General features: G+C 38.9%; 1 protein-coding gene and 1 long non-coding RNA gene across 5 annotated transcripts in view; one reads left to right on the top strand and one right to left on the bottom strand.

The window, feature by feature from the left end:
- The window catches only part of Lrrc9 (leucine rich repeat containing 9), a 91,239-nt gene that overhangs the window by 20,166 nt on the left and 52,424 nt on the right, over positions 1–18,649 (top strand). For all 4 annotated transcript variants that reach the window (XR_010044938.1, XR_010044939.1, XM_063241295.1 and 1 more), the window contains 8 exons: positions 1,716–1,912; positions 2,773–2,904; positions 10,096–10,272; positions 10,565–10,682; positions 13,514–13,646; positions 14,863–14,985; positions 15,996–16,111; positions 17,426–17,638. Coding sequence is in view for 2 of the 4 variants with exons in the window: in XM_063241295.1 (XP_063097365.1) it covers positions 1,716–1,912; positions 2,773–2,904; positions 10,096–10,272; positions 10,565–10,682; positions 13,514–13,646; positions 14,863–14,985; positions 15,996–16,111; positions 17,426–17,638 (1,209 nt within the window). In the remaining 2 variants the exon portion in view is untranslated. The remainder of the gene's footprint in view (positions 1–1,715; positions 1,913–2,772; positions 2,905–10,095; positions 10,273–10,564; positions 10,683–13,513; positions 13,647–14,862; positions 14,986–15,995; positions 16,112–17,425; positions 17,639–18,649) is intronic.
- On the bottom strand, positions 6,373–10,025 carry LOC134474227 (uncharacterized). The gene is made up of 2 exons (XR_010044940.1): positions 9,465–10,025; positions 6,373–7,423 (listed from the first exon to the last, which is right to left on the bottom strand). It is a non-coding gene; the product is annotated as an uncharacterized LOC134474227 (long non-coding RNA).

Here is an 18,649-nt window from a genome sequence, read left to right as displayed (position 1 = left end):
AAGACCAATAAACACTTGAAGGAGCAACTCAGTTGATAATTTTCAAGGGTTAATTAAGACATCAAGAAATTATTTTCACTGGTCAGCTATCAAAGCACAAATGCATGGCAGTGCTCTGGCTGGTGAAGGCCGGTGAAATGAGTGACACACTGCCCGCCAGTGCTGGGATCCTGAAGGATGCTCAAAACCCTCGGCTTAGTGAGTACACACCTAGCACTCTGCTCTCTGGTTATTCACCACTGCACAGTCAGTGATTTACTCCTAATCCTCCATTCTAAGTTGACTCACCACTGCACTATTAAAAACGAGAAAAAAATGGGACTACTTAAATGTTTAACAAGAGTTCCCCTTTGTGACAGAGCAGTAGATAGTAAAAACCAAGGCCTTAAAATGTATTTAGCACGTTTTCAAAAATGAGATTTTAATTATTATAATCAGAAAACATTAAAGTAAAATATTAACAAATATAAATTATTTGAATAAAAATCACAGGAGAAAGTCATTTTATATTTGCCATTTCCATATGTAAAACAGGTTGAGTATCTCTTGTCTGAAAAGCTTGGTAACAAAAATATTTCAGAATTTTGAATTTTTCAAATTTTTGGAATATTTGCATGTTTTTGGCATCTGAAATGTACCAAGAAGTTTTGAGTTGTAGAGCATTTCATGTCTTGGATTTTCAGATTAAGAACTCTCACCTTGCAATAAGTAAAATCTCAAAAAAAAAAAAAAAAGTAAAATCTCCAAATGTGGAAAATAAATCATAAATTAGGTAAACTGTAAACATTTTTGTAAATAGACTTAATTTGTCTTTTACCCAATACAGTTCTACATAGGCATTTTACTGAAAAAAAATACAAGTAATTAGTAAATTTCTATTCATGTGCTTTCTGTACAATACAATTTCTTTTAAAATCTTACAAGGTTAAGATTACAGTGACATAAATAAGGCTCTTGCATTGAGTCCAAAATTTAAGGGAATGCCCAAAACTTAAGTAGTGAAGATAAATAACATTTTATGCAATATTTTTTTTAAATATCCAAGGGTCTCATTGCTGGGACATAGTACCCAACACTTGCAACTTATAGGGAGAGGTGCATTTTGGCTCACAGTTCTGAAATTATAGTCTTGCAGTGATTTGACCTATATGGGAGACTAAGGCAAAAGGATAAATGTGTACCCCCATGTACAAGCTTTGCTTTACTTTTTGTGATTAACTTTCCCCTAAACACCACATACTCAGAATGGTACATACACAGTTATCTAGGACCATGTGAAAACAAGGTCATGTTTATGCTCAAAAAACACTGACAAGTAGGTGTGTGAAATATCACAACTTTATTTTTAAAGTTTAAATATTTCATTTATGTCAAATCTGGCATTTATTGTAATTTTGCTTTGGCTTTACTGTAAGCAAACATCAAATTTTAAGACCAACTGTCTTGATTTTCGTATTTCAAATTGTGAGACCACCATGTTTGAAGTACTTATGGCTGTCATTTGGTCAAAGTAAATTAGTTGAAAGTGGACTGAAGTTGAAATCATGTATTTGGTATGCTTTTATGAAGTCTGTCCTATTTATTACCTAACTTTCTACATTGTTAAGTTAAATTAACTACTTAATAGATCTCACTAAAAATTAATATCTGAAGTCAGGTTTTATCTTTACCATCTTTAATTTTTATTTTGTTTTCTGGTGCATGGTTTTTAACAGTTGGAACGGGAACTGACTGAACTCAAGGGATCTGGCAAAGGACACAGTGACAGATCCAACAACAGTAAAGCAACTGAGGTTGAAAAGTCAAAGAGTGGTGAAACTGTCACAGAAGAACTGAGACTTCAGCAGAAGATAATGATCAAATTAAATGCCCTAAATGAAAGGGTAACATTCTGGAACAAAAAACTAGATGAGTATGTTTAATGAGTTCTGGAGTTAAGATCTGAAGCATGAGAGGATCAGAATGCAAGGGGTCCTTCAGTTTCTTGTTCAGGAATGGAAAGAATTACAGAACGGAGACATATTTCCCTGTCCAGTTCCCAATACATAACGAGCATGCATCTTGGTCACAGCTGGCTTGCAGTTTGTGGAGAGGTGGCTCTTACCCAGGAGCACTGAGCTTCCTTTGTGTACCCTTGTGTTGCTTCTCTACACGTTAAAAGAAGTAGAACACCGCTGGCCAAGGAGCTCACCAAGTAGATGAGATCCAGAAAAGTACATACACAGTTGTCTGAATCATAAAAACAAGTTTACACCCACGTTATCAACTACAAATTTAAATAAGGCTTAATAAGGACTGTAAAGAATTTTTACTTACTGAAGGATTAAGTGGGTAGATTAGTCTGCCCAAATAATGATGGTAACAATGACATCAGTAACATTCTGATGGAAGAGGACAGATCCTCTGAGCTAAACCCTGCTGTGAGCATTACATGTATTTTACGTGAGAGCCTCAAACTGGGCTTTCATGGCATGGGTATTGTTATTATTGCCATTTTCTTGAAAAAATGGAGTTATAAAAAGATTAAAATTGTTTAAGATCAAAAACTTTTCAGCTTTAGATCTAGGATAGTCTTCTAATCTTTATACACTCTGAAGACTAAATTTGAGATGGTTTTAAATTGCAAAAAATAGACTTTTACTTGGTTTAACTATTAAGCTTTCTTTATTAATTGAAAAAATATATTTTAATATCAGTTAATAAACTATCATGAATTTTAATGTTGTAATGTTTAGATCACTAATAGCTGTGTGAATATTTTTTCTTCAATAGAATTGAAGAAATTTATCAAATTGACGTAAAGCAAAAGAAGAAAAGTCATGGCTTATTGATCCCATTTTTACTGATTGAATTGGAAACTGTGGGAAATATTCATTTTGAACAAGGCACTAGATCTGATGACTGGTAAATCCTTTGGAAGTTTAAATATAGTTTTAAACTAATTTTAAGTAATTAGTTTCATCAACCAGAATATAAACTTACAATTTTAAAATGTCACCTTTTCAAAACATTTCTTATAAAAAAATCTTAATCTTACAAAGTTTAGCAATTACCTACTTTTCACCACTTACACATTTCTGTTTATTCTGTCATTTCAGCTAAACTTGAAGGCATTTTAATGATGTATCATTGATCTTTACTCAGTTTTCCTTAGCTAAAGAACAGAGTATCAGAAAAAAATAGTTTATAGTAAAGTATTAGTTTTCTATATGCTTCTACTGTTTGTGTCTGTACTGCATCTAGGTATAGCTAACCTGAAAGACATGGTGAGACCCTGTCTCAATAAATGAACAAGTAAATAAATAAATAAAATCTATAATATTTCACACTGTACTCATTTTAGTAGCCATTTCAGTAAAAACAATAAGACATTGGTTTAAGCCAGTAAGTCAGTTAACAGTATTTAGTGAGCCTTTACCTAAGATTTTGAAGTACATTTTAATAAATTAGTTGTAAGTTTCAACCATTTAAAAGCACATACATTCTACATTGTTAAACATATCGCTTGTCTATTAATAGAAATCTGTAGGTATCTTTTGGTATAATTGAGTATCTTAGTCCACATGGACTAAGAATGCTATAAATTCAGATCTTACTACATGAGGGCCCTCGGGGAAGTTGAGGGGCCTACTCTCCTGACCATAAAGCATTTGATACTGTCAACCATTCCTTCCTTGTAATTGCAGCTCTCTTGATTCTAGTAGTTAGACATTCAAAAGAGAATCCGTTGTGCAGTAATAGAATGCATCAAGGATTAAGAGACAAAGACCTTCATTCAAACTGTAGCCTTTAGACAACCATGGAGTCTGTCTGAACTGTGTCTTAGTTACTTTTCCCATTGCTGAGGCAAAATACCTGACACCTGAATTTGAAAGAGGAAAAGTTTACATAGTTCACCATTTGTAGAGATTTCAACCCATAGTTGGATGCTCCCAGGCAGGGTGGCGTGGCAGAGGGGCACTGCAGGGGAGATACTGCTCGTGGGGGTCAGGTGGGAGGCAGCACACAGCAAGGCCCAGCAGCACTCGTCTTACTGTATCCTGTCCCTCACAGTGCATACTGACTACCTGCTCTTCTGGCAGGCACTACTCACAGCAAGGGTGGGGCATCCTTAATCCTAGCATGGCACCATTAACCCAACATCACAATCTTAATCTCATTGTCACCCATCCTACATCCAATCACCTCCAGAAAGCTTCACTTGTGACTGGGTAAGGATCAGACACAAGCAATAGCAATCTGTAAGATGAAAAAAATAACCTATCACAAAAGGTTACTGGTGTCTTAGTTACTTTTTCATTACTGAGACAAAATACCCAACACTCAAAATTAAAGAGAGAAAGGTTTATTGGCTCATAGTTTGTAGAGGTTTTAGTCCATAGTTGGCTGCTCCAAGTCAAGGTAGCTTGGCAGATGAGCATCACAGAGGAGAAACAGTCCAACGCAAGCAGGCAGGTAACAGTGCATTAGTTTCCTTTTTGTCTCTTATATTTTATGCAGACTACCTGCCCTAGGTCTGGCCCCCTGTATTTAGGTGAGATGTGACTGATTTAGATCCAGAAAATGATCCCTCTCTAGGTGCAGCAGATTTCCCCCTGAAGATGGTAGCGAGGCTTTTTCACGAGATCTTTGAGCTAGTTGGAAGGCATCGTGCTGAACTGTAACACTGTTCCATTCATTTCCATCTCCTCCAGCAACTGTAAACCCCTCTAAGAATTAGTTTGGTTCAGGCAGTTTAGATGCTCAGATATCGGGCTTCACAGGAAGCTCACTCTGTGATCTCCGGTCACACTCATGTTCAGGCCCTACTACATGTCCATAAAGGTAAATGTGACCCACGTACACTTACTTGCCTGGAAAAATGTTCTGTTTTTAAAATCTCAGTCTGTATTCTATTCTCTTAAAACGAGTGATTTTATGAAAGTGACCACGTGAGGGCAGCACAAAGTCAGTTGACATTTTAATACTGACTTGTGCTTAGCTCTCATCTCTCCTTTTGTTCTCAGATCAAGTATCTTTTCTAACATCTTCTACAAGATCCTTTTTTTAAAAAACATAAACACTTAGCATAAAACATAGCACTTTTATGAAATTCAAACATTTCCAGAAACAGAAAAGAAAAAACTGTACTGGGATGAGTTCTATTATTTCACATTTTTTACAAAATATTTTAATATTTGACTGAATATAAAACAACTAAATTATTTTATGTGCTTCTATAATTTACTGTGATATGTTGTGTTTTGATACATCAAAATGTGACCAGTGGAGGTTTAAGTTTTAAACGTTAATTCCATTGTGGAATCTGAAACCAATCAGTGAACTTTTTATACTTTTACATTAAGCTATTTCACTTGTAACTTTGTGTTTTGGTCATTTGAAAACTGTTGATTCATTCAGGTAAGTCATGCATCTCTTTCAACAGTTGCCGTATTTAGGAAGTATTTTATTTATATTCTAGCTAATTCTGGAATGTAGATTTCTGAAGGCAGAGACATTGTTGCCTTCACTTCTGAATTCCTAGTTAGGAAGTTATATCAGCAGTCAATGGAGAGATAATCATTACTTGGACTAGGATGGTAGTGGTGGTGATGAAATATGATCATATTCAGGATCTATTTTAGACCAAAGTGTGTGTTAGAGCCAAAAAGGCGTGCTGAAGAATGAGACATTGGTAAGCAAGAGAGAAGGCTGTTATCTCTGTGGTTTTAACCTAGGCTACAAGTCAGACCATTGTGCCATATACAGAACTGAGATGGGGAACGCTTAGGGGGAGCAAGTTTGAGGTCACTTATAGTATAAATTATGCTTGAGAGAGCTATTACTTACTTGGATAGCTATATCAAATACATAGCTATTCTAGACTGGAATATACAGGTATGTGGGGGTAGAGACAAAGGCTAGAAATGAAATATTACAATTTATGAGAATATATGTAAAACCAAGACCCAGATTAAGTCACCTAGGCAGAGAGTTTTTGGCAAGAAGGAGGCCAAATGCTGCTCCCTGGGGAAACCCAAATTAGAAGTCTGTCAACCAAGAACTGGCAGAGAAAGCCACAATGAGCCTTTGACCAGGAGGAAACCGGGAATGTACAGTTCCACTGAAACCAGTGAGGAGACTGTTTAAGAAGAGAGGATTAGTCAACAACTTGGTTTCTAGTCCAAAAAAATATGGAATAATTAGAAAAATAACTTTTAAAACTATATTTCAAAATTTAGCATCTTTTACTGATTGAATAAGTATGCATAATGTGAACCAAAGCAGAGCTGCTATATATCTTCAGCACAAAACACAAATTCCGAGCTATAATTTAACTTTTTTGTCGATGTCCGCTCCCGGCCGGCAGGAAGGACACACGACATAGTCTGGTAGTGGACAACCTTTTCTTTTTATTTTTCTTCTCCGTACAGCCTGCCCTGGGTTCTCCCAGCTGAAGCCTCCTTTGGTCCGCTCTCCGCGGCTCCTCTTGTGCTTCAGTCTGCCCCGAAGCCTCTATCGGTCCGCTCTCCGCAGCTCCTTCTGGGCTTCTACTTCCGGGCTTCTACCTGGCTTCTACTTCCTCCCAGGGGTGGCACCGGTATATATACGGATACAGTGTCCAATCATGTTAAAGTAAGCAAGGCAAGCTGATTGGCTAACATCATCAGTTGCTAGGCAGACTATATTGTTGAGCGGGTTGTTTACGCGGTAAGCAGGAAACTAGCATATTCGATGGGAGGGGTAATCTACCTCAGGCTTCACTCTTTACTACAGGCCTCACGTCCGCCAAGTGAGGCGACCGGGCTCGGGGCTGCGGCTCCCAACATCTCCCCCTTTTTTATTTTTTATGAATGTGCGCATCGTAGCCCTTCCTGGACTGGGTGCAGAGGCTTATGCCCTATGCGTAGGCCCACCGTAGGTCCTTGGCTTAGACCCTGGTCGGCCGTCCCATGGTCTGCCAAGGCCCTGAGGCCCTCGTCCTTTTTCTAGGGCCAGGCACAAACTGGACGGAACCTGGATGCACACAAGCTTGCACTCATTTCCTCTCCGTAAAGAAATCCCCTCGGAGAGAAATTTAGACCTGGGCAGCATCTAACAGTCCAGCGGCTTACGTGCAGGATGGGGTAGGGCCTGGCTTAGGTCGAGTCGTGCTGGGGAGGCACGCTCTTACCCGTCATTGACTCATCTACCCTGCTGTGTATTGTCACCTTATGGAGGAGAATGAAGGATGCCCGCCATATCTAGACTCGGTCGTGGGCCAATCGAGCAAGCCATGCATATGCCTGAGGATCTTTTTGTCCATTTCGGGCTACCGCTATTTCTATTCATCTTGTTGGTTGGTCTGTGATGGATCTCCAGTAGGGCAGGTCTGATCTTCAGTCGAGGGCTTTGTTGCCCGTGTCAGTCTCTCCGGTATCCACAGTGGTTCTCGTCCCGGTTCCTGTGGGAAAACACAAACCGCGCCTCGGTTCCAGCTGACCACTGGATCCGGGCCCATCCATTGTCCTGTCAGGACATCTTTCCACTTCACCCACCCTTTATGGTTGGGGGAAGGGTTGCAGTGCTCCACAGCTGGGGAGCGATTATCATTATTTAAATTTAAAAAATTGTGTGTGAATAGTGCCATGGATAATCGTGCCTTTGGGGCCAGGCCTTGGCCTACTCCCCCTTTTTGTTTTTGTAAAATTTCTTTGAGGCTTCTATGAGCCCTCTCAATGATTCCTTGACCTTGGGGATTGTATGGGATACCATGTTTTAATTGAACCTCCATCATTTTGCAGAACTCATTGAAAGCTTTGCCTATATAGGCTGGTCCATTATCAGTTTTTAATATCTTTGGTTTGCCCCATGCGGCCCAAGCCGCCAGGCAATGATTGATCACATTAGACACTTTTTCACCTGTTTCTGCTGTTGCAAATATGACGCGAGAACAGGTGTCTGTGGAAACATGAACATATTTAAGAGTCCCAAACTCCTGTATATGTGTGATGTCCATCTGCCAAACATCACCAGGGATCAAACCTCGAGGGTTTACTCCCCCTTTTTGTTTTTTATTTTTTATTTTTTATTTTTATCTTTTTCGTTTTTTTTTTTTTTTTTTTTTTTTTTTTTTTTTTTTTTTTTTATTGGTACCAGGGATCGAACTAACAACTGCACACTTGCAAGGCAGGCGCTTAAGCCGCTGAGCTAAATCCCCAGCCCCTTTTTCCTCGACCGGCGTTTTTCTCAGCCTGCTCGGCAGAGTAGCCGCCCATGAAAATACCGTCTGCCCAGCGGCGCGACGTCATAAGACTGCGGTCGCGACAGAGTGAAACGGGGCGTCACTTCCTGTGCCGGCTGAGGGAAGGGAGGGTTTCCTGTGGCGGCCTCTCGGCGGGGAGCCGCTTTTAGAAAAGAGCTCCAGGGCGGAGCGGATGGCTCTCTATCTCCTCCCCGCCAGAGAGCGCCGGGGAACCGAGTCTGACCATCAGCGCGCCGACCCTCTCCCACAAGCATTCTCTTGTTCCACCCCCGGTCTCCCCGATTGGCGTTTCTCTCAGCCTGCTCTGCAGAGGACTCTGCATACCAGGCTCGCCAATCCAGGTAACCACCCGAGGGCAGACACGCCCCCGCCAGCTGAATCCAGTCCGCGGGGGTGAGGGGCCCAGAAGACAGATTCTCCAGCATGGCAATGGTGTAAGGCGCAGTCGGCCCAAAGGTTGTAACTGCATTTTTAAGTTCTCTAATCTGCTTTATCTCAAAAGGCTCCCGTACATTGCGTCCCTGGCCTATAGCCACTTGTACAGGAAATATCCCATAGGGGTCACTATCCATCCCAGGTGGTGGATGTACCTCATGAAACAAGCGTCTCCCCTGCCAAAGCCGCCTGTGAAAATACCGACCCGCCGGCGGCGGAGCATAAGACAGCGGCCGTGATTGGGCGGAAAATGGGGGCCCGTGCATCACTTCCTGTTCTGACGAAAGGGGGGGGGGCTCCCAGGCGGCCGCCTCGTGGCGAGGAATCGCCTCCGGAAACGGCCCCCGAGGTGGGGCGGAAGGCTTTGCCTCCCTCTCGCGTCGGGGCGCACTCAGGAGCTCTCTACTCTTCCGCAGACCCGACTCCTTATGGAGCGACTTAGGCTCCTGACAGCTAGTCTCTTTGGCCTCCCTGCCATTCAACTTTCCCTCGTCCTCGGAGTCAGACGACTCTGAGGCTAGAGCCCCGTCCTCCTCCTTAGCATCCTTGTTCCCCTTGACAAACACCTCTCGGGAGCTCCCTGACTGGGCCTGCTCAGATACCCTGCGTACTTTTGTAAGCTCTTGAGAGCTTTCTCCACAACCACCCTCGCTCTTAGTGCCGCTACCTAGCATGTTTCCCATTTTTTAATATGTTACTCACCGCGTGAGGCCCAAGGAATCCGCCACTTACGCGTGAGCCTGAGGGGAGTCTAAAAGCCCTGTAGGTGCGCGCCACCCAGAGCCCAGGCTTATCCCCAACTCACCTGTCTCGCAGCTCTGTACTGGAGCGTTGTCCACTTCCACGTCGCGGGGGTGATCAGTCCCCGGGCGGGCCTCCAAATGTCGATGTCCGCTCCCGGCCGGCAGGAAGGACACACGACATAGTCTGGTAGTGGACAACCTTTTCTTTTTATTTTTCTTCTCCGTACAGCCTGCCCTGGGTTCTCCCAGCTGAAGCCTCCTTTGGTCCGCTCTCCGCGGCTCCTCTTGTGCTTCAGTCTGCCCCGAAGCCTCTATCGGTCCGCTCTCCGCAGCTCCTTCTGGGCTTCTACTTCCGGGCTTCTACCTGGCTTCTACTTCCTCCCAGGGGTGGCACCGGTATATATACGGATACAGTGTCCAATCATGTTAAAGTAAGCAAGGCAAGCTGATTGGCTAACATCATCAGTTGCTAGGCAGACTATATTGTTGAGCGGGTTGTTTACGCGGTAAGCAGGAAACTAGCATATTCGATGGGAGGGGTAATCTACCTCAGGCTTCACTCTTTACTACAGGCCTCACGTCCGCCAAGTGAGGCGACCGGGCTCGGGGCTGCGGCTCCCAACACTTTTTATTCTTAAAAATATTAAGGAAAATCTGTTATTTTCTTTATGTATATTTTATGTTCCCTCGTAGGTATAATTCCTGTTATGAATTAATTCTATCACGTTTCTGTACTTGGGACTTCAGAGCATACGGTATTACAGGAGTAAAAGTAAAACGTGTCATTAAAGTTAACAATCGTATTCTGAGACTAAAATTTGAAGAGAAGTTTCAAAAGTTTTTGTGTGATGAAGATATGCATGATTCAGAGTAAGAAACTGAATTCCATAGTGAACAATTTTATAAAAATCTAGCTGTATTTTTTTTTAAAGTTCTATTTTAAAAGTTTAACAGGATTGAAAATATACCTTAGCTAGGTGACCTCATTATTTATCTGTCTGCACGGGTCCTTTGTAGTGGGGGTGGATGGTAAAGGTATTAAAAATGAGGGAACGTCTGGTATGGATAGAAATGTCCCCAGGATCGCATTTAATTATTTTATCTATAACTAAGCCTTGGTGAAATCAATTCTCAATATTTTTTTTCTGTTCTAATTATTAAGGAGCTATCGCAAGATGATGGACTGCCTTTTTTATGTTTTTGATCCTGAAGTTACAGTGAAAAAAAAGCATCTGCTACAGATACTTGAAAGAGGATTCAAAGAGAGCAAAACAAGCAAGGTAGCATAACTGGCACTTAGAATAAGGCCTTCTTGCAATTCAGAGAACCACGAACCATCTTGGATAGAGGAAGTGGGGTGAGGAAGGGCCGACACTTTCTGTTTTCTCTACCCACCAATACTATGCCCAATTCATTTAATTTAATTTTCCGTTAGTTCTCTTAAGAGCTGTCAGTGTTGCTCTGTCCACTAGGATAACCGCTGCCAGCACAGGCCTCGTGCACACTGACGGTGCCTGTTTAAAATAAACACCAGTATTGTAAGGCTTAGCGTGAAAGAAGGACTATAAGTTCTCGTATTGACTACATGTTGAAATAATATTTTGAATATATTGGTTTAAATAAAATGAGTTATTAAAAGTTGCCAAAATGTACTTACAGCAGTGCCTGCTACATAGAAATTTTTTGACAGAACATTTTACCATTGTTGTCTGAAATATTTGATACAATTTATTGGTCTCTCTCCTTTTTGAAATTCTTCTTTGAAATCAACACTATTGTGCTATTGCCATCTTTCTGTTTTTTAGTTGCCCTGTCATTGTTTCTTTTTTGTTCTCCACCTTTCCTGAGTTCTCAAGTTGTGGAGTTCCCTTTCCTTGTTTGTAGATTTTTAAAAAGCCAAAGCCAATTAAAATGTTAAAATGTTGTCAAAAAACTATTTACTTAAACATTCTGTAGGCAATTTAGAACACAAATTTACATTCATTTCTTAGTCTTCTGTGTAGGGCCAGAGCCTTGGCTCATGTGATTGGAACTCTCCGTAGTCTTCCTCATATCAGCTAGAATCATGTTTTGTATAAAGTTTGGTTTCCTTCAAGTTGAGCATGTACTTAGATTCCAGCAAAGTAGCTGCGGTGTAAAATCCAGCTAATTTGTGAGTCCTTGTTGCCACCACAAAACTTTGGCATTTGCCTCAACGAGACATATTTTGGCAAATAACTACTATCAAATGTCACTTAATTTTCTAATTCTCAGAGAAACAACTTCTATTTAATGGTTTATATACTATGCATCATTTCAATAGCAGATACAAATGGCATAAACAAATTGTAGAACAAAACTGATACTTGGTAATCCTACAGCATCCCTAGATAGAAAAAATGTTTCAAAAAGTCTATCCTATCTTTGAATGGTGTCATATTGTGGTCACATGAGCCACTTTTTTTTCTTAGTTGTAGTACTTGTGACTGAACCCAGGACATTTGCACCGAGCCCCATTTCAAGTTGTCATTTAAGTATTTGTTTTTGAGATGGGAGGCCCAGGCTAGACTTGAACTTGTGGCCCTCCCCGCAAGCCTTTCCTAGTGCTGGGTGTAGCATGCACCACCATACCTGGCACATTAATGATTGTTAAGAGCTCTCCAGATACCATACTTCAATAAGAAAAAATATAGTTAGCATTTCAGAAAGGTTATAATTCTAAATAATGTGTCTATTAATATAAAACAAGTGATACATTTAAAACTTATTATGACAAGGACCAACTATTTGTATTTAAGTCATGATTTTGTTAATTCCTAGTTCTGTTCTTGGACAGGTTACATAATTACCGGGGTCTGACCTAGATACCCAATCTAGGGGATCTAGGGTTAAATAAATGAGACAAGTGGTATGATTTTAGGGCTCCAGAGGGAATCAAAACCCTCTGCAGAGTTCTTGACTCTGTGGCTAGCACTAAGGCTAAGACAAAGAGCTTCTCTGGGCCGCCCATATTTATTCCTTCTCCAGACAAAGAGCAGGGATACTGAGGAAAGCACGGGAAATAAGCAGGGCCTTGGGAGTCACTTCAAAGAGTTTTCCAAGGAGTAAATAGCCATCTTATCTCCATGATGACATTTATGATAGGAGTGAGACTGCAGGAGTGAGATGCCTGTAGCTGCAGTCTCTATTTAATTAATTAGTGCTGGAGCCAAGGTGTCTTCAGCTGTGGCCTTATCTTGCCTTTTGAGGTATCTCTGGTATCACAGGTCACTATAGGCCTCAGCCAGGACCAGTGATTCATAGAGGTTCACTTACTGGGAATCAGCTTCCAGAGGATCTCAGACTCACAGATGAACATAGAAAGCCAATTAGTTAATTTTAAATCCTGCTTGGAACTGCTTCATAGTGATCTCCAACACATAGTGTCTTTGAACTCGTTTTCTTTGTAAAAATTGACAGTTTTTTCTTTTTAGAGCTGCTTTCATAGCAGATATTGACACAAAACTTTTGAGAAGTAAAGCCAATCATAATGCAAAATGAACTGTTTGTGCATTAGCACAGTAAGAAATATTTTGTTTCTGGAAAACAATGTAGATGATTAGACCAAAGCATTTTCTGAACTTTCACTAATACGACAGGCTACTGCCCCAGGACTTTCTTTTTGGATTTAACAGGATTGTTAGTGCAGCACTCACTGAAAACTATTGCCCAGTGCTCCACAGCATGGTTAGAGTTGACTTTGTTGCTTCTCTGGGGGCAGATGTTGTTCTGTATCACTTTTTTATAACCCTATTTACATACTAATTTAAAATATTTAAATGACTTTGCAGAATGAAGTCACACCTGGAGGGTATCTACTTCTTTTCAGGGAGTCTCGCCTGCACATATCTTTGCTCAGACATGTAAACATAAAATGATAAACCATCTGTATTGAGATAAAAGTATCGTTAGTTTTAGGGGCTGGGGGTTTAGCTCAGCGGCATAAGCGCCTGCCTTGAAAGCAGGGAGTCGTGAGTTCGATCCCTGGTACCGATAAAAAGGAAAAAGACAAAAAAAAAAAAAAAAAAAAAAAAAAAAAGTATCGTTAGTTTTGAAAAAAAACCCCAAAAACTCAAGTGTTTGTCCTTTGCAGTTGCCTCTCAGAAAAGAAGCCGTTATCCTTACTAACAGCCTAAGCATGTGTGAGTGTCCCCGAATTGAGTTTCTGCAGCAAAAACACAAGAGTGAGAAGAAAAACTCTTTTGACCATGAGCTCTTCCGACACGGTAATACAAATAAGGTGTTTTCGAATTTTTAAGTCTTTAAATACCCGTTCATTATTTTCATATCATTTTTGATACTTGGTTTTACCAACTCAGGAGGTTTTCATCAAACTTCTATTTCATATTTATTAATGTAATAATTAGTGACTTTAGCAATGTCAACTGTATCAGCATGAACAGAAATAGACTCATTATTCAGACATTTAATACAACTTACATAAGCTTTTCACAGTCTCCTTTTGTTAGTTACATTGTGAAATAAAAATAAATGCAACATATATATTTATATGAATACACATACTATATATGTTATATGCACACCAAACTCACAGCAAGGAGGAAAGAGTATAATACCCATATATATGATAATCTCATAAAGTACTCTAGATGGTAGAATGTTTTATCTTGAATAATTATATTGTAAGATGGTAAGAAAATCTTGTTATAATTTAAAGTCATCTAGAAATTGACTGTGAAGTTCATGGTCCTTTATAAGTTGCTTTATAGAAGATAACTTTTGATAGTTATTTGATATACATAATATATCAAATCATAATCCTGCAAAGCAGTTTGCAGGATACACTGAAAGAGTTTACCCACAGACAGGAAAAAGATCAGCTCATCATGTCCTCTCTTGCTTCCTCTTCCACTGTTATTAACTGATGGGTGCTAGAGATAGTCTTAAAAACTAAACTATTTCTCCTTTGTGGTGCTTACAAATATTAGTAATTACAGAAATAAATGTAATTATGAAGCTTTGAGGTGTAGTACCAAAGAATGTATGCTAACAAGAATAGATCAGGTTAGAGATGAAGGGACATCTATGCTTTGCCCTCAACTTCATACCTGCAAAAGATTAGGCAGTCAAAAATTTAGTTACTTAATTCTATAAGAATGATATTCTCAGTTCCAGACTTACTAAGATGATTCATGTTGAAATAAAACAAGCGTGCTTTGCATTTGTTTAATAATGCTTGGTATAACCACAGGGTTCCCCTTTTATAGCCATTTCACTTACTCAGCAAATATTGTTGAGCACCTCCTTCCAGCATTTGGAGTTCGGAGTGAGTAGTGGGATCACGTGCCATACAATGGCGAGCAACACAGCCTGGTCTGTGCGTTTCCTGAGTGTTAAGACAAGTCCAAGGCCAGTAGAGAAGTTTACAGTAGAAAGTTATTAAAATGACTAATTGTTAAATATTCTTTTTTTAATATTCAGGCATCCTCCTCATTACAAAGGTTTTTCTTGGCCGGAGTGTTCAAGCTCATGAACAGGAATCTATCAATCAAGCCAACTATCCCACGGTTAATTCAGTGTTCATTCCTCAGAAATATTTACAAAGTATGCCCATCATAAAGGAAATACACTTTGATCTCTCTGAATCTAAAACATTTGTATTCAATATAGCAGTTTATGGCTTACAGCATACCATTTAACTGTCCTGTTTTGGACACTATTCCTAACAGAGTTCATAAACTTTTCTACAAAGTCTGTTTCTGGATACTAAAAGTTTTCTGAATTTATTTCTGTGTGTGCATAGTTTACTTCACACATTTAATTATATATATTTCACACCATCATCCCTTAGAATCTTTGGGGATTCGGCACCAGATACCCCTCATCTTCAGACACCAAAACCCACAGATGCTCAAGTCCCTTATATAAAATGATACAGTGCTTGTGTACAACCTGCACAATCTTCCATATAATCTCTATGAAACTTGCAATACCTAGCACAATATAGACACTATTTAAGTACTACCTTGTATTATTTAGGGAATAAATGTGTATGCTCATTGCAGACTTTTAAAAAAATATTTTCATTCTGCGATTGGTTAAATCCATGGATGCAGATTCTGTGGATATGGAGGACTGGTTGTGCATGTGTGTATGTGTGAAAAATGTATATATTAATTTCCAGAGAATAAAGAATCTCAATCCTTAACAATAAAAGTTTTAGACCAATACATTCTCAAAAAAAAAATACATGGCCATTTGTTCAGTAGTAACATGAAAAATATAAAAAGGAAAATGATATGAATAAAGTTGAATCCCACTAGTTTGTTTTGTTTTTTGGTGCCAGGGATCAAACTCATGCCCTCACACTTGCCAAGAAGGCACTTACGCCACTGAGCTAAGCTCCCAGCCCAGAATTCCACTAGTTTGTATAGTAGAAGGATGATGGGAAATGTTAACATAGTTAAGAAGCTGGATGGTGGAGAGATTTTCTTAAAAGCCCTTAGTAATATAATTGTTGGGAGTTACTGAAAATATCTTGTTATATAATGTACACAAGAGTTCTTAAGGTATATTCTATTTCAATGTTTTATTTATTTTTGTTTTTACACTAGGTTCTATCGTGGGACAAACAAATTGTGATTGTGGCTTTCGGCAGTGCAAGTGGTTTGTCTTTGACCATGACCTGGTTTTGCCAGAATACATCGTTGAATTTGAGTACATTACGGTGGTATGATTTCTCATATATATATATATATATATATATATATATATATATAAAGAATGCCTCAAACAGGAACACAATAGTAATTTGAAGTCTGTTAATGTTACGTCAAATTTACATCATATGTTCAAGTGTATATTGTATATATGTGGCTGAGTATGCTTGTATATATATGTATAATGGCTAGTTGGTAAAGGACTTAATTTTCAAAACAAGGGCATTATAACACCTAAATATTTGTATTTTGGGGTCAGGGATTTAGCTCAGCGCAAGGTCTTGAGTTTGATCACTGGTACAAAAAATAAAAGGAATATTTGTATTTTGAAAATAAACTATAGAAGTAACACATGATGTAGTTTCACTTGAAAAGCTTCAAACTGTGTTTAAGACTTCCATGTAAACATGAAAATCTGTTTCCCTTTGAGCTGCCGCCACGCCCTTCACCAGGCATTCGCTCTTCACAGACGTGTGGGTTTGCTTTCAGTCTCATTTCTGTACATTTATATATCTAGCGACCCACACCATTTACCTCAAACAGGTCATTTCTAAGTCTTCTGGGAATTTTTTTTCTTTTACCACTGTGTTTTGGACACTATTCAGTATGCATGGGTCAATATTTTTGATATTCTTTTGATTGCTATATACTAGCTTCTGTGTTGCTAATATGATCTGCTGCCACTTGGTTTCTTAGTATTTATTGAATATTTTTGTGTTAATGATTGTTTTTATTTTAATATTGAAGTGTTTATTCTTTTCTAGAGAAAGTTTTTAAAAATTACAGATGCTTTATTGTCCTAGTTCTTAAAAGACTTTTAGGTGCAAGAAACCATTCTGGTTTCTTTTAGAGCCCATTCCTCTTGTTCTTGTAGTTCTTCCTCATTCCTTCACAATTCTTACTGTAATTAGTTAATTTTCTAATGAGTGCAGCACCCTCATTCTCTGAACATCAGTTTTTAAAATCTGATCTTGCTAGTGGCTTTCTCCTGCATATGCTTTGGCTAGAGGTTACATTTTTTGAATTGATTCCTTCAGTGAATTTGATTCCTTCAGGTTTATGCCTCAGGATTTCCAGTTTTTTGTTGTTTTTTTCCTAATCCTTTGTTATGGAACATTTAAAAATTCTTTTGCCACTTTTAAGGAATTTTTAGTGGGTGTGAAAATCATTGATCTTAACTATACATTTCTTAAATGATTCTGACTGTCATAGATATTCCTGGACTACATTACTGAAAAAGTCATTTCATCCTTTTTATAGTCTGTACATTTTTCAAAATGATAAGTACAACAACCAAATTTTGTACATTTTATATAAATTTTCAGGTCAAGGCCCACTCTTTGTTTTCTACATTCAACAATATCATCATAGAAGAAAACAAAAACTATTCAGAAGGATCAGTGTTATCCCAGGATTTGACATTCGATGATGAAGTCATGAAAATGGAGCCCAGGATTAAGCCCCGACCAAGGCTTCTTAGTTTGGATGATAAAACAATACTTTCCCTTGCCAAGACTAATGCTTACACTCAAATTGTGGTGAGTATTAATGAAGACTGAAATGTGGTACAAGATCCTTGAATTTGGAATTAAATTGTAGCAGACGAAGTCTGAAGATCCCAAGCCGCCTGCTGCAGATGCCAGCAGGGGTCATGCCTTCTAGTTTAAAAGTACAGAGGAGTCCTAGTGGTCCCGTGCTACAGTGAGAATCGACAGATAATTTTAAGTTTCCTGGTAGAAAGATGAAATTAGCTTTAAAAATACATTTTATTTAACTCAGATGTCTAAAATATATCATTTTCTATGTTATTAATATGAAAATCCGTTACTGAGATAATTTCAGATTAAGGTTGAATTCTGGAGTGTATTTTACATTCAGCATATCTCAGTTCCGCCTAGCTATATTTCAAGTATGGATATCCATTTGAGGTGTGTCTCCAATTAGCAAGTAATTTATCTAAATAATAAGCTCTCTTTGTAGGGTTAAGATGAAGGCATATACATTTCAAATCAGTTTCTAGGGTTAACAACACACAGTTCTGGTGTATAGTCAAAACTGAGATACAGATGAAAATGCAGAAATTATCTTTATCTGGAAAGATATTTTTCCATTGCCATTTTTCTGGACCTACTGTGTAAGACAGATTTTTTGCAAGTTAATGTATAAAGCTGAAAGAGAATGAAAATCAGTTTTTCGGTCTTTTTGGGGGGTTGGGACAGGGTCTCTCCATGCAGTTCATGCTGGCCTTGGGCTCACTTTGTAGCCCAGGCAGGTCTCAAATTTGCAATGATCCTCCTACCTCAGCCTCCTGAGTGCTGGGATTACAGGAGTGTGCCACCACTCTCGGCTGAAAAATATTTTTTTAAATAAATGAAATCAATAGCTTTGTGTGGTCAGAAAATTATACTTCCAGAAATTTATGGGATTGATTTGATGAAACTATCTCATCACTGTCCATCAAATCTTTAAGTCTGAGATATAAAGAGGGGATTTTAATGTTTATCTTATCCAGACTTATCTATTCCTTGCCAAATTATCATTATAGGTGG

This window comes from Cavia porcellus, unplaced genomic scaffold (assembly GCF_034190915.1).
Source record: "Cavia porcellus strain 051 isolate PalLab524CR breed Dunkin Hartley unplaced genomic scaffold, mCavPor4.1 scaffold_31, whole genome shotgun sequence".
Lineage (NCBI taxonomy): Eukaryota > Metazoa > Chordata > Mammalia > Rodentia > Caviidae > Cavia > Cavia porcellus.
This window is presented reverse-complemented; position numbering and strand designations above follow the sequence as displayed.